At 39.6% G+C, this 23,409-nt stretch overlaps 1 protein-coding gene and 1 non-coding gene across 2 annotated transcripts in view; one reads left to right on the top strand and one right to left on the bottom strand.

Annotated features, from left to right (window-relative positions):
- Positions 1-824: 824 nt before the first annotated feature.
- Positions 825-898, bottom strand: TRNAN-GUU (transfer RNA asparagine (anticodon GUU)). The gene has a single exon. It is a non-coding gene; the product is annotated as a tRNA-Asn (tRNA).
- An 8,152-nt stretch (positions 899-9,050) lies between these two features.
- Positions 9,051-23,409, top strand: part of CASD1 (CAS1 domain containing 1) — a 33,942-nt gene continuing 19,583 nt past the window's right edge. Inside the window, exons 1-5 of the mRNA XM_054191708.1 lie at positions 9,051-9,372; positions 17,662-17,758; positions 18,465-18,585; positions 20,140-20,184; positions 22,151-22,213. Of these exons, the coding sequence (XP_054047683.1) occupies positions 9,240-9,372; positions 17,662-17,758; positions 18,465-18,585; positions 20,140-20,184; positions 22,151-22,213 (459 nt within the window). The 5' untranslated portion in view covers positions 9,051-9,239. The remainder of the gene's footprint in view (positions 9,373-17,661; positions 17,759-18,464; positions 18,586-20,139; positions 20,185-22,150; positions 22,214-23,409) is intronic.

Below are 23,409 nucleotides of genomic sequence, written 5' to 3'. Positions count from 1 at the left end.
CATGAAAGCAGGCAGATGCGCAGTGGAGAGAGAGCCCTATCAGTTTTCCCTGTGAGAGAAGGGCTAGCTCATAAAATGATAAGAGAGAGGGCTGAAGGATATAGACTTCACTGGTTTCACTGTATGTGGATTTGTTTTGGTTTTAAGCTTTAGAGAAAGTCATATGCTGTCAGTTAAGCCTCTCAGTACATGTGTTTTTAAAGCATAAGCAAAAACGTCACATCAAAGAATTAGATCCATATGCCTGCCATTAGAGCAATTATTAAAGTGTGCCATGCACACTTTAATAGAGAGGAGATTTGAAGCTAGAAGCAAACAATAACAGCTGTCCTGCAGACTCCAACTCACCAGGCTTTCACACAAAATTTCTGGAAATGGCACAGCTACTCAGCTGTTAATTCCTAAATGACAAATCTTTGCTAAGCCTGGGGTGCACAGTAGCCCATGTTGATATTTCGTATATATATGTTTACATTTCAACATGGTAAAATTACATAGACCCATTAGAGCTCACAGCAACCCAACAGAGCACCATATAGACAAACAGATTTTACAAAACAACGTGAACCCTAGGGAACACTCTGTAATATTCTGCTTAAATTAAGCTATTTCTATGCCATTTCGCCACTAAATAATGACCCATGGAAGTGGTTTAGTCTGTTAATTTGTTGATGATACTTCAGTGAACTAATGTTTTAATGAGCCAAGGCTAACAGAGAATTTGTTTTGCAAAGTTTCATACAATGGTTTGGGTTGAAAGGGACCTTAAAGGTCACCTACTTCCAACCTCTCTGCCACGGGCAGAAGGAAGGAATGGACTAATCCGTCCCTGGGTGGGCTTGAACCACCAACCTTTCGGTTAACAGCCGAACGCGCTAACCAATTGCGCCACAGAGACTCCCTTATTGCAGATAACCCTGTAATAAAAAATATTTTTCCTTCCTAAAATAAAATCACCTTCCCAAAAACATTGATTCCTAGTAGAAGAGATACTCTGCATTAAATCTTACTATTTGTTTCTTTCAAGCTGAAAAAAACCTTCCAATACAACGTTTCACTGTAGTAGATTTTTTCATATAGGATCTAATTAATTCTGTGTTTAAATGCAAAAACTACTCCACAGTACCCTGCAAAATCCAGGAAGAAATGACAATTGAAAATAAATAAGACTGTTCTTATTGGAGAAATGATATTAGCTGGCAGGTTTTCCCTATTAGTAGTGAGAAAAGAGACCTCCTCCAAAGGCTTGATCTCTCACTATCAAAATCAACAGATAGGGATATTTTCCTCTCTGACCTCAGTCAAGCATTCCCCGCTCCACCAACTTTCAAACTCATGTAAAGAAACTTGGGAAATTAGCATAACTCTAAAGATCCAGAGTTATATTCTGGAGATAGCTTTATTAAAAACTGACTTCTTCCATTTCTAATACAGCTTGGTTTTCACTCCTAAAAGAATATTACAGAATCAAGTGTATAAGTATTAGTTGCTTGGAAAAATCAGAGGTGACAAGACGTGTAGTAATTTCAGAATTTCAAAAAAGTGCATTTTTGCGCTGGTGTCCATAACAGTCAAATACGATTTTTCATTCACAAATAAAGCTCCTCATACTTTGACTTTTCCATTTTAGCTTTTGTCCCATAGACTAGTCAGACCTTCCCATTTTTATATTTGCTTTTAAATTCTAAACTCCAAGTTGCTCTGTGGAGCTGAGGTATTTTCAGTGGCCGGCCGAAGGATGCTGTGCAGCCTCCCTCCAGCAGCATTAAACAACCTAGTCAAGTATTTGCCGATCGACATAGGTATATTTAATATTTTGCTATATTTTACTATATTGGAGAGGTTCTGAAACACCAAATTGCACAAAAACAGTGTCAATCAGACAGGAGTGAAAACTTGTCGGTTAGGTTTGGGGTCTGAAACTGGTGGAACATTCTTCCACTTCAGATGCCACTTCATTCATCATTAATACTTACACTGTCCTTAATTTTTCTCCAGCCAAATGGCCTTTGTGACATTGACGTTTACCTCTGTCCAAGCTCAAGGATCAAAGGATTGAGTTTCCTATCCCAATGTTTTCTTATCCACTGGGGTATTTTCCTACTCCAGTGTTCAAGGCACTATTGCAGTCAATAACAGCTGCTTCACTTCTTGCTTTCTTTTCTAACAGAAAAGCTTCACCTTCTCATTCCAGCTTTTTACCTACCTTCAACTCTCACAATCTCACTCCTTCCTTATACTGCTTTTATGCTTGTCAACATTGTTTTGCCAGGAAATACAGCTTGCCTCTTCATCTAAGCCTCTTCATGATGTTCTTTTGATCATTTTCTAGGTTTTGACTTGTTTTCCTGTCAATCACACTGTTTTCCTTGCTGTGTTTTGCTCTATATTGATTGCTGACCCCATTACAGACTCCAGGCTTTGCAAATTGAGCTGATTCTTTAAGAACTAAGGGAATGAAGAGAACCGCTTTACAGAGACGTCTTACCTTCAACCAACATTCATATCAAGTACAGCCTGATCTCTCTCTTATCAAATATTTTTTTCCTCAACCTGTGCCGTTTCCTCAGCTTCTGGAAGGCTGTATGCTATCTATGCATCCAATGGTCCTGTAACATGCAAACCTTTTTTAGCAGTATCAATAGGCACAAGCCATGAGCAAAGCTGTAAGAGTAGGTGCTGTGCAAGCACAGAGCAAAAACATTCCTCCTAGAGCAGAAAGACTAAAGCCTATCCAAGGAGTGCTAGAGGACAGGTAGCCATGTCAACTGACTTTTAAAGAACTTTTAATAGGACTTCTAAGATCTTATAAATTATATTTAAGAAATTACATCTTTAGGCCTAAAGCATTTCAAGATGATATAGAGAGGAGAAACAAAGAAGCAGGAATTTGAGCACAAAACAAGACCAGATTGGTTCAGTCTGCACAAAATATAAAAATTAGGCTAAAGACTGTATCTAGTTGGCCTAGAGACAGGATGAAAAGTCAGTTATATTTTCCTGTTAGATTTGTAGTAATGCAGCTTTATATTAGTGATTAGATATTAACCCCCAGAAGGGATGTGCACTCAGGCATTGCTCCTCTGGGATGAATCCCATGCTCGTTCAGATGTTTGCACTTCAAGATGCACTGATTTTTTAATCTCCTGCAGCTCATCATCTGAATCTTTGGCAAGACTTATCCTTAACAGTTGGGCTACCTACTAGTATTTTTTTAACATTTCTTTAGCTAATGTTCTTTAATATTTTAAAATGTAGAAGTTACCAGTACTAAGTTGTTTTCCCTTCCGTTAAATTTATAAAAACTATTCTGCCTACGTATTTCTTTCATGCAATCTTTTATTACGTTGTTTTAGTTCATTTGCTATGTTCCCTAATTAGTATCTTCTGTAAAGTTCTGGAGCTTCCTTGCCTCTCAGCTTCATGTCAGGCTAATCAATAAATGAAAATCAAGTCTCACTCACACAGGTACCTAACCTTTTTATCAGAGTATGCCTACCTAACATCTGTGACAAAGGTGACCGTTGCGGCAGGGGGTACACATATAAGCTGCCTGAGACTTTGATGTAGGACTTTTTGAACGCAAGGCTAAGTACTTTTTAATGGACCAGTATCAGATAAAACTAGTAATGTACTGCACAGAACATTAACGATGTTTAGTGTTAATGATTTTCACTAGAGATTGCACTGATAGAAGTGGAAATTATGCTTTCTTTCTGTTTTAAAGAGAAAGTGGTAATTACAAGATGGCATCTGTATTGCTGGCAGCCAGAAGAGAAGGCTTCTAATGCTCTACAAACGTGACACAGCTTGGACAGTGGCTGTGTAGGCTTCCAAAGATTGCCCTATAAATATAAAGAATTCTGAATTTTAAAGAGCATCTGTGAGCATAAGGGCGAATCAGGAAGAGAAAAAACTTGAAAACAAAGTGTTAATGAAAAAGGAATAACTCAGTTTGACAAGGAACTAACAGCAACTGCCATTTTCCCTCAAACAAGAGTCAAGAAAAGAGAGGGAGAAAAGAGAAAAAAAATAGTACCTGCATAGCAAGAAACTCATTTAAATTGAAAATTCTTAACCCATTACATTGATGAATATAAAGCTTGGAGGATAAGAATCATGCAGCTGAAAGAAAAACAGATTTGCATGAATGAGCCATGCAGAGTGCCAGTCCGAACTCGAGACTGCCCAGCGCCACAGTGATGAACACAGCCCACCAGGAAGCCCCGCAGGAAGGTGCAGCCTCTTGGCTCACCTCAATGGAAGAGGACGGATCACTTAAACATTTGCAATCTGCCTATTTCCCTTCCCTGTCTCTACCCCTCCAATCCACCTCTAATTCAGATCCACAGAAATCTGAAACGAAAACACTATTAAACCTCACGTTATAGAACCACAGATGTATTTATCTCTTAACGATAAAGCTAAATATAGCCTCTGTACATGTGATTTCAAAACTACTTCACTTAATATCAGCTTTTAGTACAGACTATTGAGGAACTATTTTGATAACTGTTACAAAACTAGAAATCTGTAAAAGTGGTAATTTGTGACAGAATTTCCAACATCTTACGGGTTTGGTGGCATATTTGTTTCAGTATTAGTCTGAGACAGTCAGTACTCAGGGTACACTGCTTGATTGAACAAGTCCACTAAGAAAAAAACTTCCTGCTCTCTCTACTCCCTCTTCATTACTGTAATCAAATATTTGCAATAGATGGCTACTATGCATGCACACACCACATGGAAACTTGACGCTTATGGAAAGATTGTTTGCCATGATGAGGCTGAGAACTCAGCAATGAAAATGTCTGATGCCGTCATTTGGCAAGTACACAAAAGCTGCTGAAGCAAAAGCTGCACTACTGAAAATAGTACTCTGCCCAGGAATCTGCTGGAGATACAGATTTATTTCTGGACTTATGATATGACCAGAGCAATCCAACAATGCTGCACAAATTAAATTAAGACGTCATATGGTTTGGGGAATGGCAGATCCTACTGATTAATTATTCAACACTGAACCTGTAAGGTAATGTAGGGAATATTAAAGTTAGTATATAACAAGCAGTCTGTTTCTTATGAACATATGAAGAGTTTCCTTATGAAACTTATAAATTAGAGGTAAATCATAATTTTCCCTCCAGCTCAGGTGCCAATATTCCTTACTATATACTTGTGAAAAATTAATTCCACTCCTATAAACACATAAAAACTCTAAAGTGAAAATATCACATGAGAATGCCCTAATAATCCACTGACCAAGAATGTTTAAATATTAGCTCTCTGTAATAGCTGACTTTATACTACAGTAGTCACTTTATCTGTTCTCACATGCTTACAGTCCCTGGGATTGCCTTGTGCCTTTGACCGAGGACAGCAGATCTAACTCCAGAAGCTACACCTGGCTGTAATGCTGAAAACAGGAAAAGCAAGATAAGGAGATCTACTGGGAACTAAGTATACCAGCAAACTCGTATGTGCATGCCACGTTTGACCCATGGCACACAGTTCTCCTTCCGTTTACACTGAGCCTGCCAAGCAAAGTCAAGAATCACTAAAAAAAGAATTATCTCACCTAAATTATACCTGTGTAAATGACATCTGTCTAAATTTAAATTTACCTAAATTCAACAGTCACCATTCCTAATGGTAAATCATCCACCTTATTCTAACTTATGAGTAAACTCTGGCACCTTATTTCCACCAGTTCTACAGATTAGTTTAAAACAGAATGGTTCACTAAAAGTCAGTGGAGTTAGGTGAGATGAACCCCATCTTTCCTTATCGCTTTATTATATTGACACATAGGGGAAACAGTGCAGCCAAAACCCATGGTAATATTTTTAGCTTCTGTCATTAGTGGCCACACATGACACTACAGTCTCTTACCAAAATAATGAATTCACATAAGCGAAGGGTACATCCATAGAAAACACAAATGTGAAATCCCGCCTGCGGCTTTTCACTCTTAATATTCATAGCCATTACCCCATGCAGCAGTGTTGTGTTTCCTCTGCCTCTCAAAGGAACTAACTGCTTCTCCGTCTGCTGGGTCTTCTCTCTGTGGTTGCTCCAGCTGTTCCCCTCCCACCGACAGCTTTTGGTGCTTCCAGCAGAACAAGCAGGACGCCAACACGAAGCTTTAGTGTTTTCACACCAAAAGCTGAGGTCTGACTGATCAGAAGAGCTAACAGACTTCTGATTTACTTCCAGCACGCTAAGTTTATCAGCAGACAGGAAAATAAAGTAAGCGTACAATGGAAATTACAAAGCTGCTTCTAGCTAATAATAGTTCACGTCTGGCGTCAGTTTTCATGGGGTACTTGGCAATCCCTAATGAGCCCTTTATATCACATCTTTTATATACTGTGGTTTTGGTGTGAATTACTTAGGTATATGTAATGATGCAAAATTCAAATAGTTTGTGAAAAACCTGTAAGAAGCAACACCGTGCACATGCAAACCACTTCCTAACTCATGGCACTTCAGCCAAAAGCTTCTGACTGAAATGAGGGAGATCTCTCTTGTTGAACACCTAAGTAACGCCTCCAAAGGAATGATGAAGCAAAAGCAGATGTCTTGCTTACATCCACGTGCATATTTAATGTACAGAGGTGGATTGTCTTAATTAAGATATTTAACCTGCAACAGTATGCATTTGTACAGTCCTAAAGTACCAGAGATGTAATACACATGTGGAGTTTTCGGGCATTAGTGAAGGCCAGTGTTAGTGCTTCAGGGCAAACAAGGAAGGCCCACGGACTTCTAGCGGCAAGCAGCAGATCTGAAACAGCCCTCCAGAGGCCGTGGGACAGATTTACTCTTTCCGCAGGCTGTAATTCTCAGAGGTATCTATAAACAAAAGTATGGTTGTTTTGATATCTTTTTAATTTCTGCTGTTCTTTCATAGGAAGAAGCTGATTTAATTGAAGATCAGTGAAATTCTCCAGAGAGACCACCTCAGTAGACAGCTGAATTCTTTTTTAATTGGGGGAGAAAATTTTATATTTTGCAGCTCAAGCGCTGCAGCCATCCTAACTCAGAAGCCAAGTCAACACTCTGTGCTTTCTGCACCTGCATCACACAGAGTAGCAGCGTGAGCTCGGGCAAGTTTTGAGGAGCTACGCTCAAAACCATAAATGCACCTTGCAGACTTGCAGCACAGCCAGAAAACTTAACACCGTTATATTGCAGAATGAGACAGGCTGAAGTAAACGTGTTTTGGTTGGATGAAAAATCTTACTTGTTCATCAATAAATGTTATAAAAATAGATGAAGAAGAGTATCCATGATCCTCAATGACTGCAGGGAAGACACCTCTCATAAGACTGTTAAGAATCATTAATGAGCAACAATGCAAAAAGCTACAAAAAATATTCTAGTGAATACTTTCAGTTACAGAAGCTGTTAAAAAAATGTTTAAGTTGCTTCCTAAAGCTGTTACTTGAACATATGTGAAATGAGTACAAAGAAAGCTAAACACTAACAGGAATATTTTAACACATAATAAGGTTTGTGCACAGTAAGAAGGCTTTGAAAATTCTTGGCTTTTTTAATGTTGCATGATCAAAAAATAATACATGAATGGAAATTTTTCATTCGGGGAGTAAAAGAATCCAAACTATGACCAGGTTTTGGGGGTTTCTGTTATGTTTTTCAAAGACAAAAGTAACGCAGTAATTACAATCTGTATAGTTGGGAGTTTACCTGATACCTTTTTTTCCTCTCTCCCTGAGAGAAAAAACCTGAGCACTTTACAATAGTGTTTTTATGATTTTAAAAAAATTGCTCAGAAACTGAATGAATTAACAAACTCAACTGAATAGAAAAAATATAGATTATAAGTTGGCTGATAATAAAGAATTGGTTGGGTGGAAATGGCATATACATTGAACAGTGCACATCAGAAGAATACTTAAAACTCAGATCTTGTACAGACATTAAGTTTCCATAGTGCTTTAAATTCTTCTGTTTTTTTCAGATAAGATTTGAAATTAAAATTTTGCTTGCAGTGTGTAGACTCCCTGGTTTTGTTTCAAATGTTTCACTTCTTTTTTTCCCCTCCCAATTATTTTTTCCACATATTATTAAATGAATAATGAAATTCAATGATCTGCAGAACTTCTAGGATAGTGTTGTTTGCATGACAGGGAAATAGAAGGATGGTGAAATGAAAACCAGACTTTTTTTGTGTGTTCAAAATACAGATAATTCATTATTATTATTTATGCTCTCAGTTAAAAAAAAAAAACCAACCATGTTCCATTCATGTTTTTTGGCCAGTCCTAATGAAAAGAGTTCTGCTGGATTTGAGGGAGAAGTATTTCCAAAGTCTGTCAAGCACAGGAAGCACTTCATCATGAACCCCAGGCTTGTCTGCTTGCTGTTTATGTCCCATATTTATGCGAATACACACTGAACGCTTTTCCTGAGCCTTATGTTTGTTTACCTATGGTTTATATATGGTCACTTTATTTTGTGGAAAGTTGTTTCCCGTGTCGGCCTGCCCTGCTCGCCTCAGTCTGCAGCTTCTCCCCTCAGTTGAGGGCCAGACCTCGGCCTGCTGGGGCCCAGCACCTTTCTGTGGAGGAACAGGACTTCCCTTTGGTAACATTTCAGGGTTTCACTCGCAACACACACCTTTTTTTGTGTGTTTGTTTTCCTTGTAAGCCCAGGTAAACCTTTGAACGTGCTTCAGCTTCCCTGTACAGTGTTATCTGCCTTCAGAGGGAGTCAACGTCTCCCAGCCCGGGCTGACCGCTCCCAACTAAAAAGCGACAAGTGTTTTAAAAATCGCATTACTTGGGGGAAAAAAACCAGCCGGCGCTGCCCGCTGCCAGCTGTCGGCTCAGCCACAGAAACTCGCCCAGCTACTCCTTCATGGAGCATCGTCCCAACAACCCCCCGGCGAGGAGCGAGGGGCCGCCAGGGTCGCCGCCTCGACCCCTCATCCGCCGGCCCCGCCCGGGGGGATCCACCGCATCCCTGTCCCGCCGCGGGGCGGGGAGGCGAGCGCTGGGGCCGCCCGCTGGCGGCCCAGGGGAAGCTGCGTCGGCAGGCGGAGGGCGTCGGCTCCGCCCCGGCAGCGGGGTGACGGGCTGCTCTCCGCCGCGGCAGCGGGGACGGTGACAGCCGGCAGCGGCGGCGGGGTCTGCCTTTCGCCGCCAGCGGGGACCCAGTGCTGCCCCGCTGCGCCCGCCCGCTCCATCGCACGCTGTTGTCATGGAGGAGCCAAGATGGCGGCCCTGGCCTACACCCTGGGCAAGCGAGAGATCAACTACTACTTCAGCGTGAGGAGCGCCAAGGCGCTGGCGCTGGGCGCCGTCCTGCTCCTCACCGCCTGCCACGCCGCCTCCCGCCGCTACCGAGGTGAGGGGGCGGCCGCGGGCGCTCTGCGGGGGGCCGCGGCTGGCGGGCACCGGGAGGCGGAGCCCCGCCGAAGCCCGGGGACCGCGGCCGCGGAGGAAGAGCGGCGGGTCCCCCCGGCCCCGCCGCGGCTGCTCTGGGCCGGGGGGAGGCGGGGGCGGCAGGTGTCCCCCTGCCCCGGCGGGCTGGGGCAGGTCTCTGGCTGCTGCGGGAGACGAGCAGGGGGACAGCGGCGGCGGGGCCCGGCCCGCGGGGCCCGGTCCCGGGGTCGCCACAGGCTTCGCGCCGGCCGGGCGAGGGCCCACGGCTCGGGCGTGTGAGTGTGGCGGTGGGATGTTTTTACACAGCCCTTAGGGCCCTGTTTGTGGTGTGTGTAACAGCCGCACGACCGCAGGTGAAATGCAGGGGTAGAGGGTGACTTCCCTGTCACTTGTTCCCGTACAGGGTGATTAACGACATTTACCTGGCAATTAGTGATTAATATCTTAATGGGTGTAAGACTTGGCGTATGGTCTTTTACCGTTTGAACCTCAAAGGTAATAAACCCCAGCCTCTCTGGTGGGTGAAGCGAAATAAATTTGGTTCCACGTGTTGTTGGTGGCAGCGGACAAGCCCGTAACTGAGACCCAGATGCCGTTGCTGGTGACCGTGACGGGGCTGTGCTTGGTGGTTACGGGGCACCTTCCCTGATGCCTCTTCCTTCGGGTTGTTTTGGCCCCGAAGCTGTGAATCTTGGCACGATCCATAAATGCTAATGGAACTGCTAAAGGAAATATTTTCTTGTTTCCGGTTCACGCTAAAAAACGTAGTATGTTTTTGTGGGCAAATCAAAAAGTTGATCCAAAGAGAGATCACCGCAGCTGTTTATTGTAGGACAACTAGTGTCCTCGTATTCTAACACTTGTCTGCAGCCTCTGTGGAAGACAAGGCTGAGGCAGTTTGTTGTGGAAATGGGAAAGGGGGTAGGGAGCGTTTAACACGGATACAGTTCCCTAGATGCACCCTCTGGCTGGCATGCGAGTACGGCTGATAAACTGAATAGTACTAAGTTGCAAGACATGGAAGCATTTACTGAACTCAAGAGGAGCTCAAGCATGAAGTAATTGAACTTGCCTGTTGCACTGCGTTCCTTAAGGCCCCAGATCAGTCGCAAAACTAGATGGAAGGAGGGTGGCAAATGTGATGCTTTTTTAAAGAGGGATTGTGAGACTGGCCTAAGGAAATAGAGACTGCCATATCAAGCAGGTTACAAGGAAACTGGACTGTGCATAAATACGATATATCATGGGAGGGTTAATGAGGGTGTTGAGTCCCAAATCACAAAACGGTGAGTCTCTGCAGGCTTTTATGTAAGTTGATATGGTCTGTATGGATTTTCACAAGCTTTTAACAAGTTTCTTCTCTTAAGGCTTTTAGTTTCTTTTATCTATTTTAGGGTAAGAGAGAAGCTTTCCAATAAATGTTGAAAAGGTAGGACATAGAGTGAGAATGAATACACAGTTTGGGCTCCTTTGAACAAATAACATCCAAAAGTCATAAACAAATAGTTTAGAAAAGGAGGGTGGAGCACATACAAGTTTTCAGGGTAGATAAAAGCAAGGGTGGTTGCAAGATCATTCTATAACCCTTCAGTGATCTCAAACACCTGAAATTTAGCAAACATTTTTAGCAGTTAATGAAAAACAAAACAGAAGAGTTCACTGTGATACTGCACAACTAAAGCTAACAGATACCTTACTTATTGTCACTGGTGCTGGTCACCCCCTCTTAGTAGAGGTATAGAGCTTGGAAAATGTGTACAGAAGAGCAACACAAACGGCACAAGAATAAAACAGCTTCTGTACAAGAAATAGTGAAATAGATTAAAATTCTGTAGCCTGGAGAGAAAATTAGTAACCTTGTAATGGTCTCAAATATTATGAATTAGTGGGGGAAGGTAAATTCATTGTGATTGTATCAAGTGAAAAATTAAATTAGCAGGTGGTACATTTAAAATGATCAGAATAAAGCAGCTTTTTTTTTCCACACAAGACATTTTGAAATATGGTGCCAAGATTTTATACCAAAAATACCCCAAAAGGGTTATTCTGATTGGCAGAGGGTGGATGAGGTGGGGCTGCAAACGAGCTGCGCTCCTTAGACGCTCTGTCTCAAAGTCACTGGGCTACGATAGCTGGGTGGTGCCAGGGAAGGGATTGCTCTGTGTTTGTCGTGCTTTTATACCTTGTCTGAGCATCTGTCATTAGCTGTTGTGAGGAAGAGGAGAGCAGGCAAGACCAGCTCTTTCACATATGTTCTGCTACAGTGGCGCAAACAAGAAATTTAACAATGGATTAACCACCCAATGTGAATACTGTCTCTCTTTCATAGCTGTCCAGGAATATGGAGGAAATGAGAGAGAGCTGCATATGAACAAGAAGTGGTGAAATCTGTTTTGTGAGAGGTGGGAGGTTTTTCTTCTCCCCCCCAAAACTGAACCTTTCATATCTGAAGAAACTGATAACCGAAAGTTTGCATTAGTCAAAACAGCAACTGCCTGAATAATGGAGCAAATGAGATTGATATTTGACATGTAATTCATGGATTTACACATGCCTGATGATACAAACAAGATCCCGGTTTATAGGTTTCCTGGAGAGTATATAAAGGGTGGCAAAGACCACAGTTGACTTTGAAGAAAAATTAGGTGTTAAGTCAAAAAACTTTTTTTTTTTCTTTTGGAGGAAGACATTCTAAAAATGATAAAGGCACATAAAGGCTGCTTTTTTCATACCTTTTCCTTTTTATTACTATCCGTAGGTATGAGTGAAAGTATGAATATTTATTCTATGTTTGCAGTGGGTCTGTACTTTGGATGCTTTAACTTTTTGATAGTTGGCCTAGTTTATCTCGCTCCATTTAGAAACCCATGTTGCGCAGATTGACATCTATTTTTCTTCTCCCATTGCAATATTGAAAAGTTCACAGGGCATAAATTATGAGAATGTGCATATGTTTTATAAAGTGGTTGGTTTTGTCTTGGCTTCCTTTGGAAGCTTTTGGTGATTTGGACCTTTATTTAGAACTCCTTTGTTTTGTCTGATTGTCTTTACAGGTAAAGGTTTCGGCAAACTTTGGCCTCAGTCAAATACACATTATAGATAGGAGCAGCCCACTGCACTTCCCAGTAAAACTTGCCTGTATAAAAGTTACTTGTTTGAGGAAATGCTGGACTGGAGTTGTAGAAGGTCAAATTTATGTTTGGGGAGACTGTCATATCTAGGGGTCACCTGCATTTTTTGCAAAACTTAAAGTCAATTAAGAGCAGTTAAGGACTGTCTTTAATTTGCATACAGCTTCTGTGAAGAGTTAGTGAAGGGTTAATTGGACTAAATGTTTATATACCATACAGTGAAGTTAGTGCTGTGTATTTTTCAGTTATTATCATATTTCAAAGGTACTGTCCTAAACCTTGTTGGAAGCAAGTTTTTATTTTAAATGTTGCATTCTTAAAATCAGCACTGATAGATACTGTTTAAAGCTACATTTTTATTTTGAATAATAGAGAACAATTGAATTTCCATTTCTTTGAAACAGAGAGTGTGCCTTTTAAAGAAAGTGGTGTGAAACGTAGTATGTTCTGGCACTGAACAAAGACTTTACGATTTCACAATTTCAATGGAAAAAACATGATTTTGAGGAATGATAAATTAGAATAATGGGCATAATAAAATTCAGAGAAATTATACTCTTTGTATAACTATACCGTAGTGTATCTTAGTGCAACATTTGATGAAAATAAAAGGTAGTATGTTGGAAGGATGATTTAAGCAAAGCACAAAGGAAGGGCTTAAAAAGAATGGTCTGTGTTCTGTGTATAGAATAGCACTTAGATTTCTTTTTATGAGGTTTTGTGGTAGTTTTTTGTTTTGTTTTGGCTGCTGTGTATTTCATCTCCTAAGTAAGACTTGGTCATTCCCAGAGGAGCTGTCTTGTCTGTAACCTGGGGGAAATAGTAGGATATTTGGTATGTGGAGTTGGGAAAGAAGGCATAACTCCTTGGTCTAAAATATTATCTTTAAGTTTAAAATGTATACAGTGTGTGATGTTTGGAATGTTATTCAGTAAATATACTGTAGGATGGAGGATTGTTTTATTTGTAGGAATTATGATGGGAGTCCCATGGAGCACAGAGCTACCAAGCTTCAGTCATGAACTCAAGATATGGAACATGTTCTCCTATGAAGAATTAGTAAACTAAGATTTTTCAGTCTTGAAAACTTGATTGAGGAAGGATTGATAGTGGTCTACGATTCATGATAGACATGAGTGTGAACTGTCTCTTCCTGTGCAAGAACTAGGGAGTGCCAAGTAAACCCAGTAGAAACCATATTTAAAATAAAGACAGGTGATTCTTCAAGCAGCGTCAGTGCATACGGAAAACTCTTACAGAAGGATGCTGTGGATGCTAAAAATGGAAGAGAAGACTACATGACTTTGTTGGAAATAAATCTGTGGAAGGTTCTACAATTTATGTAAAACCCACGTGCAGCTCAGGGAGTCCCTGGACTGAACATAGTTGGAAGAATATTAGATAAGAACTTAATGTTTACTTGCCCTCTTCTTCATCCCTGAGTGTTGGCTAGTGGCCCCTTGTTGAAGGCAGAATACCAGGCTAGACTGACTGTTGGCCTGACTGTGAATAACTGTCCTTATTTTCTTATGCATCTTCCTCAGCAAGTTAATGGATTTCAGAAGGAGTGTAATTAGTGGTGGTTTTTCTTTTACGTAGTTTGCTTTTATGCCACTCTGATAAATCTCCTAATTTTCATCATCTGCAAAATGGAGGGGTTTGTAGCAGTAGCTACAGTACTATCTCTTGTAGTAGGGGTTTGTAGTAGTAGGTGACTAGTGTAAGTCTCCTATTCTCATAATCTAATCACAAGCAACATGAGTTTGATAACTTTTTAATTATTTCTGGCAGTTTCATTTTTATGCAACTTACTAGAAATAATAGTTTACATGTTTGAGAATCAAGGAAATTATGTTGCTCAAAAGCCAAAGTATAGAATAAGGATTTTATTTGAAATGATTAAGAAAAACTGAAACTATGGTCATTTTGAATGTATGATTTCTACTAGAAAGATGTCTGTCCAGCAAATGTGAGCATGCCATCATATTTAAAAAACAGGTAAACGTTCAGCTTTTCGTGTCATTTGCTGTGTTCTGAGCTACTTCTGCAGAAGTTCTGGCAGCAGGATCAGCAGCTGTCACATAAATAGCAGTGGTTGAAAGAGGAGCAGAAAGGCCTTGATACACTGCTTCTGGAAGATTTTTTTTTTCTTTAATCTGTTCAGAAATGGCACTGTACTGAATAATGAAATAGGCACTGACTGGAAAAAAAGATGATATTGCTGACCTGGAGTGACCTGTACTGCTTGAAAGATAGGAGAGTTACAGAGATTACCTTTCTGGAAACCTCTTGAGTTCAGCCTACAACTGTGGTCTCAGCGTACTTTCGTGAGGGCTCCTTTAAATGTTCAGAAGCATGTGGCCGTCTGCATCTGGCTGTTTGCCACATCCCATTGCTGCTGTGCAGTAATTAATCAGTTTGACAGGGATAGTGCATGTGCATTGCGATTAGGAAGGAAGTGTCGATTTGATTTGTGGTATCTCAAGGATTTGCTTGAGAGGTTACTAGTCAATTTGGGACAATTCCTGACCTGCCCTGGGGTGATTAATAGACTGTTATTGATGATAAAAATAGGAATTTATCACCATATGCATATATTTAAATTTTAAACATTTTTCTTCTATATGTCAAAATCTACCTGACCAAGACTGAGAGATAGGGCATAAAGAATGGCAATTACAGTAAAGCCAGTTTATCGTGCATGTTAGGAGTATGCCATGTGTGGGTTTCTCACAGAGAAACAATCCAAACCCAGAGCTATGACTCAGATGTTTATCCAGACCTTTTTCAAGACTGTAATAATTCCTCGTGGTATTCCAACTTTTTTAGGAGTCAGGATGCAATAGCAGTAGTAAGTCATTGAAGTTCAGGAGGGAAAATAACTCTGGTTGTTAGAGTTGCATTTTGAAATGAGGGATTGAGGAGCCTTAGGTGATGGTAAATAATACTACTTGATTATGTTACTATTGCTGGGTTTGATTGGATAAATGAGTCAAGGAGTAACAGTTGGAATACCATAAAACCATAGAATGGTTACAGTTGGAAGGGACCTTAAAGATCACCTAGTTCCACCCCCCCTGCCATGGGCAGGGACACCTCCCACTAGACCAGGTTGCACAAAGCCCCATCCAACCTGGCCTTGAACACTTCCAGGGATGGGGCATCCACAGCGTTTCTGGGCAACCTGTTCTAGTGCCTCACCACCCTCACAGTAAAGAATTTCTTCCTAATATCTAATCTAAATCTTCCCTCTTTTAGTTTAAAACTGTTACCCCTTGTCCTATCCCTACACTTCCTGATAAAGAGTCCCTCCCCATCTCTTTTGTAGGTCTCTTTTAGGTGCTGGAAGGCTGCTATAAGGTCCCCCCAGAGCCTTCTCTTCTCCAGGCTGAACAACCCCAACTCTCTCAGCCTGTCCTCATAGCATAGGTGCTCCAGCCCTCTGACTGGACTTGCTCCAACAGGTCCATGTCCATTACCATTAGCCATGTAATTATTAATGTTTTCTGAAGTTTATTACCCATAGGTTTAAAATGTTTGTAGAAAAATTAATATCGATACTATTGTCTTTCTTCCCACTGTTAGGAAATTATGGAAATAAGTAGTGTTCCCATTTATCCTCCGTCCAACTCAAAAACCCCCAAAACAACAACAATGAAGTTGATTCAGTGCATGTGAAAATTAGTTAGCTTTCACTGTGATCTTAGGACTGTAACTTAGGGTATGTTTTCGTATCAGAATGTTACACAGAAAGCCTTTCTTTATCCAATATACTTTTTCTAAACTTTTTTTAGGGCTTTTTTTTTTACTTTTTTTTTTTTTAGTGATTGGACTGTGGTCACGTGGAAGCTTTTGTTCAAGCACAAGGGAAGTGATACCGTGTCTCTGTCTCTTGTTGCTAAAAGCTTTGCTGTAGTGCAAATGTTTGAGGACTGTGAGCTTGGTCTTGATAGAACCAGCAGTGCCTTGTAAATTCGTATCCTTACAGACCTCAGACCTTGCACTACTTTCATCTCTTTCTGTTCACCTCGTCTCATTTGCAGTTCTAGATAAAGCTCCAGATTTTCTCATAGTAATTGAAGCAGAAAGTCTGTCTCATAGCATGTGGCATCCAGCAGCCCTAAAAAGTAGGTAGAAAACACCCTATTCTTTAGGATTAGTGCAAGTTTCAGTGGAGTAAAAGAACCGTTCTCGTTGAGTGTAATGAAGACAAGCTTTCACAGAAATGTTAAGTATGGGTTGTAGTACATTATTTGTGCACAAGCTAGTACAGGTACTTGCCATTTCATTCACCACCATTTTCCCTGTTTGTCAGTGCTCTGAAATGCCAAGTATGACAAAAATGTTGGAGGGGAACTTCTCTTGCAGTGAACAGTGTTTAGTTTTGTTCAGTTATAAGGCAGCAGAATTTGACATGGAGTTTGCTGGAAGATTAATCTCACTGATTTCATAACTGAGGTATTTTATTTACATGAACTTAAAGTGACCTAGAATGTGACCACCTGTAAAGCGTTTAATCTTAATTGGTGTAAAACTTCTTGACTGGAAAAAGATAGCTGCAGTTCAGAATGATCAGCAAATTCTGGTGTAAGTGTTCTATGTTTTTCATACTAACCCAGCATGTAATTTCACCTGTTCGAAGATGACTGCTGTGTCTTAAGCAGAGAGATGTAATAGACTTTCTTGCAGATCTCATGTAGAGATTCATGTTGTAGACAAGATGCTGTGTAGGGTGATTCTGCGTAGAAGATTATTATATTGACCTGGTGTGAAATTCTTTAATTTGATACTGCTGTATTCTGGATAGTAGCACTGTGGATCGGCATGTTTTGGTGGAAATGCCATTCTAGGTCACAACATCTTTCTGGCAGCAGAAATGGGATTGCTAACATTTTGCGGATAGAGGAGTGATATACAGAGAAGTGTGGTATAATAAGTGAGAAGGCAATTTGCAGAAACTTGTTCAAGATGTTTTTACCAAAAGTTAAATTTGTTTACTGCTCTTGATTGCATCAATTCCTGTGTTTCAAATATGGTCAAATTATTTTCTTTGTCAGCAAATGAGGCTATGTTTTAACTTGCATGTGTCTGAATTCTAATCTTAATTTAACATTTTAAAGGTGGTGACACATGTGAGTATCTTCTGTCCAGTGGAAGATTTCTTGGAGAAAAAGTATGGCAGCCGCACAGCTGTATGATGCATAAGTATAAAAACAGGTAAGGAAACTTATGTCTTGTGTTCATCTGCCTGGAAAGATGAGTAATTGTTGTTTGACTGCAGCTGTAGGAATTGCAGTCGTCTGTTTTTCGCTTTATAGCTGATTCTCTAGGCTTTCAAAAATTTGCAACATGTATCAGAAGGAAGTCTTTTCCTTGTATATTATCTGTGTTTCTACAGGGTTTACTATAGTTGTACTTATATATAAAAATACAAATAAACAGTGGTGGTAATAGTACTGACACGTGTTATGGAGAACCACAAGATAGTGCAAGGCACTGCTCAGCCTCATGTCACTCTCAGACTGATGAAAGGGAAAATGCTGACCTTATGTGTAGACTTGCAAGTGAAAAAAATCCCAAATAAAATTACCAAGCACTTTTTTTCACCTACTAGTAAGAGAATTTTGTTTTTTAGAGTTATGCTGTGCATTACCATTTTGAAACTACTGTGTTTGTAGCACCACAGAATAGGAAAGCCTGCTTAGTTGTTTGCATGATCACACAATAGCAGGAGAGTTCTTTTTCATTTCTATGCAAATTACATGAAACTTCTTATTAATTCAGCATGTTTAAAAAAAGATTCACCATTCCTTAGAGCTGGTTAGAATCTCAGGATTATCTATATTGCTCTGTAGACTTTCTAAAGACTTTTTCCTAAAACATAAATTTCCTGTAACATGAATGTTGTTGTTTTGTTTTACAGTGAAGCAAAAAATTGCCTTGTAGACAAATATATTGTGTTTATAGGAGATTCTAGAATTCGCCAGCTGTTCTATTCATTTATAAAACTCATAAATCCTCAAGTCAAAGAAGAAGGAAATAAGGTGAGAGAGGTTATTTTGATGATGTTTTTGTTTCTTTCTTCCTAATTTACCTCATAACTCTTCTTTGAACTTCAAAAAAGAAAGAAATTATACCATTTGCTGGCCTACCCCTCACAAAGAAGAATCATAGAAAGGTGTTTTGGAGAAGAACAAGATTAGACAAAGATAATTGTTTGGGTACTAATGAGATGACTGGGAATCTTAGAAGTGAACTAGAAAGCTCGAGAGAAAGCTCGCGGCAGTCTGGGAATAAATTAATGAATTTGACTTGTCCCATAGCAACTTACACTTCATATTTGGCTTCTTGATGAGAAAATGATTGCTCCTTTGTGTGTTTTTAAATAGTAGTAATTCATGCCTTATAATTTGTCATTTTAAATGTCAGTTAAATTGCTGATCTAATCTGTTCATAAAAATCCTTGGGGCAATAACAGATTTCCAGGTCTAACTTGAGGCTGAAACTAAAAATAGCTTCTGGTCTTACCTACCTTTTGATTGCTGCCGAAGAGCTGTTTGAATTTTATAAGGTGAAGAATGTAAGCTGCAGCTTGCTGGGTGGAAGCAGTAAGAAAGGATTTAGCTGCGTCACTTATTGAACAGAATATTCGTTTCTTTTGCTATATTGTGCTGCTTAGGCGTATCCCTTTATGGGTGTATGTACACATGTGAGGGAAAAGGTGTTTCACTTTCAACTGTAGATCAGATTTGTCAATTATTTAGTACTTCTGTTGTTTAGAAGTGCAAGCTGGCAGCGTTTTCAGCAGGCAGTGTGCAGTCATTTTCACTTGTCAAAACAAGAAAACAAGATGTCTGATTGATCGAATAACTCTGTTTTTCCTGGTCTGTTGGTTAGGTCACAGTTGCTGCCCAACAGTGATGGTGAGAGGATAGAGTGCTATAATTGATTTTTAAGTTGAGAGGTATCTTTTGTCAAGTACTTATAAAATCAAGATCTCAGATTGTGGAAGAGAAATACACTTGTTCTTTTGGACCAGGATTGGAACTAATATCGTATTTAGTAGTGTTTTAAAGGAGGATTGTGCATGCAGTATCTGACTACTTCCTTTCTGACTTATTACAGTGTCACTCAGCAACTCTAATAATGCATTCCAAACTTGATTTCTGCCTATTTTATTTTTTTTTAATTCTTTAATTAAAAGTTTTTCAGTTGTTTTGTGCAAAGGAGATGGGCAGATGAAAAGGAAAGCTAGGGGAAAGGAAGCGTAAGAAAAGAAAGAAAATTTTTTTTTTCTCGTTTTGTGAGGCTAAATTTAGGAAAAAAAATGTATACCTTTGTAACAGGGTGAACGGAAAGCATTTCAGATTTTGTTGGGTATATTTCTTCCAGGAAAAATAACCCTTTATACAAGTAGCTTGTTATATCAAGAAGGTAACATAAACACTTTGCATAAGTATACTGACAAGTTTATACAAGAAAAATCTACTGAAGATAAACGTTTGGGTGAGAGCAAATTAACATATGAATGTAAATTATTTTTTTTCCTTCTGAAAGTTTGTCTTACTTTGGTTTTATTGTTTTGGGTTTTTTGACAGCATGGAAATATTCCTTTTGAAGATAAATCTGCTTCAATTAAAGTGGTAAGTTTTTATCTAGCATTAAATTCCAAGCCATAATAATGCATATTATTACTCATGCAATGTAATCCAAACTGCAGTCAGAGCTGGATTTTTCTTTTTGTCAGATCTTATAATTTGGCCTTCCCAAAAATAGTTTTTGCCAGGAAGTTTGCTCTTCTGCTGCTGTAAGAATATGTATCTTGGAGTCATAATTGTCATAATTGCCATCGAGCACTTTATGCTGTCCCAGCAAGTATTCCTTCCACTGTTTTTGCATGGAGAAATAACCACGATGTTGATTATAATGTGGATATTTAAAAAAGAAAACAAACAAAGTACTCGAGGTTAGGTTTTATGAAGGACTCTGTTCTCCTCTGCCCTGGCAATTGGAATGGTGTCCTCAATAGCTTTCTTTGCTTCCCATGACAGCTGTCAGCAGTGCTGGGATTCTGCTAGTCATGTATTTGTTTATTCCCTGGAGACAACTCATTCTCTGTTCATGAAAACGAAAGCAGCAGTGTTTTTGCTGAGCTGTCTGCAAGTGAGTTTTCAGTACTTGTTTGTGTACATGGTTAAGATTTAGGGTACAGAATAACATTTTAAGGTGTGAGCCCAAGGCAATTTAAGCCTATGGTGTCCTACTCTGTTGCCCTTCACGGTATGTTTCTGTGTTTGTGCTGTAATTAGCCCTGGTACCGCTGTGGCATGGGCTGGTTTAAGAGTTGATTCAGCCAAAAACTTACCTTGTAGGGTTCATTTTTGGTCAGGCGTGATGTGGCTTATCATATGGTTATGTGGATGCTGGAAAAGAGGGGGCAGAACACAAGGCAGGACAGAGGGGACAAAGCAATGTGATTCGTGTTGGTGTAGCCTGACACAGAACTTTAAAACTCCTTGAGCCTTGGTAGGTGTCTAACGACCAAGATTTGAGATGGCCAGTTTGGGCTTTTGGGAGATGTCTGGGCAGCTAAGAATATATTCCTAGTCTCCTGCTTCCTTGTTTTGATGCCATATTGCTGTTGACATCGTTGGCATGGCAGCTGAATTTTCACATTCAGAATGGCTGTGACCCAGTAATCTAAATGTGGAAAATACTTGACCAACAAAAGAGAAAATCACTGAGAACGAGTGGAGAGTTAATTTTGCCCTTTCTAGTCATCATACTGATCCTTCCATCCTTCAGCCACTGCAGATGGCTGCCTGATCACTCACAGATTCCTGCCACGTACTGAATTGACAGTACTCAAGTGAACTACCAAAAATCTTGGTAGTTCTGTGCAGGTGGAAGATAGAGATTTCCTCTCTACTGGTAGTGTTTCTGCATTCTGCAGTATAAAGTTTCCTCGTAATAATGTCTGCATATGTAGTCCCGGTTATTTCACTTTAATGTGTATTTTTAGTCCTTTCGATAATTCTGCACTTGTGAAGTAACTAGATGCTAGGTAGTCTCAGCTTTACCTGGGAGACATAATAGCACTAGCCAAAGTCTAGACTATCCTTCTAGATGAAGGTTGGGCTCTACTCCTGCCATCTAAAAAAATGTCAGTAGGTAATGCATTTAATGTATATAGCACTACTAGATTTAAATGGCTAATAATTTATGAAATGGTAGTGTAAAACTTCAGGATTTATTTTTGTTTGAAAATTGTGTTTTCAAGCTATCAATCGCATTAAGTAAATTTCTGGAAGGAAAAAAAACACTTGTTGGTAAAAGCTTTGGGAAATTGAGCAAAAAGCAAGTTGTAATAAATAAGTTATAGATGTGAGCTCGGTTTTAGCCCTGATTGCTTTAGAAGGTCAAGGACATCCCATTTGGAAGAAGGTAAAAAATTGCTTTCTGGTGAAATACTAAGTCCTGAACTACAAATGAAAATTTCTTCTTTTTTCATGGGGGCAAAGGGTTTTTTTTCATTTGTTTTTGTGTTGTTTTTTTTTTCTTTCTGTTTTCCATGCTAGACTGAGATGTAATTCTGCATTTATTTTACAGGATTTCCTGTGGTACCCAGAAGTTAATGGCTCTATGAGGCAACGTATCAAATCTTGGACTGAGGTTGGTCTTAAAGAACTGTTTATTTTAGGAAAATACAGCAACTGACTGAGGACTACTACCTTTCTTTTTTTTTTTTTAGTACCCACAACTATAATTTCTAGGAGTCTGGCAGCTGTAGCATATCACATATATTCAGTCAGTTATGTACCAGAGATCTGAAATTTGACATCAAAATAGTGAAAGAGGAATGTTTCCTGATTTATATGTTTCTGGGAATTTCTTGGTCTCACAAAGATGCCTTCACTGGGGCCAAAAAAACCCCAAACCAAACCAGAAAAACTCTACTTCCTAGGAGCAGGTTGATACATCATATTAAGAGCTGAAAGGATTTTACTCTGATTTGATGTTTCTCTTCCTCCGTGTTTGCGGTGGCTCCTTTTTTATGTGACCAAACATTTTTGATCCTTATGGATCTCTTCCAACTTGAGATATTGATTTTATATTTGTGTTAATTTGAGTGTTCCAAACTGAAGGACAAAGGCAATTTGTAAAGTCAAGAATGCCTTAATTATTTTTTTTCAATATTTCCCTCAAATTACATACTAATTATTTTACATGTTTCAGTTATGATATAGGTTGACATGTTATTCGGCATAAAACTATGTATGATATCAATTCTGATAACAAGTAATATGTTTATAGATTGGAAACTAAATTTTTTTTCGTTTCTTCCTTTGTTGACCTTTAAAAAGCCTGGAGTTATTTATTAATGGCCACCGGTGATTCTTTTGCTACCCTATTTGTCAGTCTTGCACAATACCTCCCATCAAGTTATCATTAATTTTTCTTTTTCCGTGATTACTACAAAAAATTGAGAGCTGCTAAACCCTTGCTATGCCAAGGCAAAATTCATTCTGAGCTGATCAGCACTGTTTGTTTCCCTGTACTCTTCTGTTAGAGTGCATATTCTGGTCCTTGTCCTAGACATAATTTTCAGACCAGGGCAACAAGGGCAACAACTCTCAATTGTACTAGTTCTGGTTTTGCAATGGGTTTATGGTCATTTCAATCGGATGCTTGAGAATGCTGAGAGGCACTGAGAAGAGAAAGTACTTCAACAGTATGATCTACAGGTTACTTGACCTTAGGAGGAGATGTTTAGATAGCTTTTAAAGAGAACTTAATGCTGATTGTTTGATAATGATTGTTATTGATGCTTTGCACTTTTGCAGATTCTGTTATGTGAAAATTTTGGT

The sequence above is a fragment of the Rissa tridactyla genome, chromosome 2, assembly GCF_028500815.1.
Source record: "Rissa tridactyla isolate bRisTri1 chromosome 2, bRisTri1.patW.cur.20221130, whole genome shotgun sequence".
NCBI lineage: Eukaryota > Metazoa > Chordata > Aves > Charadriiformes > Laridae > Rissa > Rissa tridactyla.
Note: the sequence above shows the minus strand (reverse complement) of the source record. Positions and strands in the feature narration are given on the sequence as shown.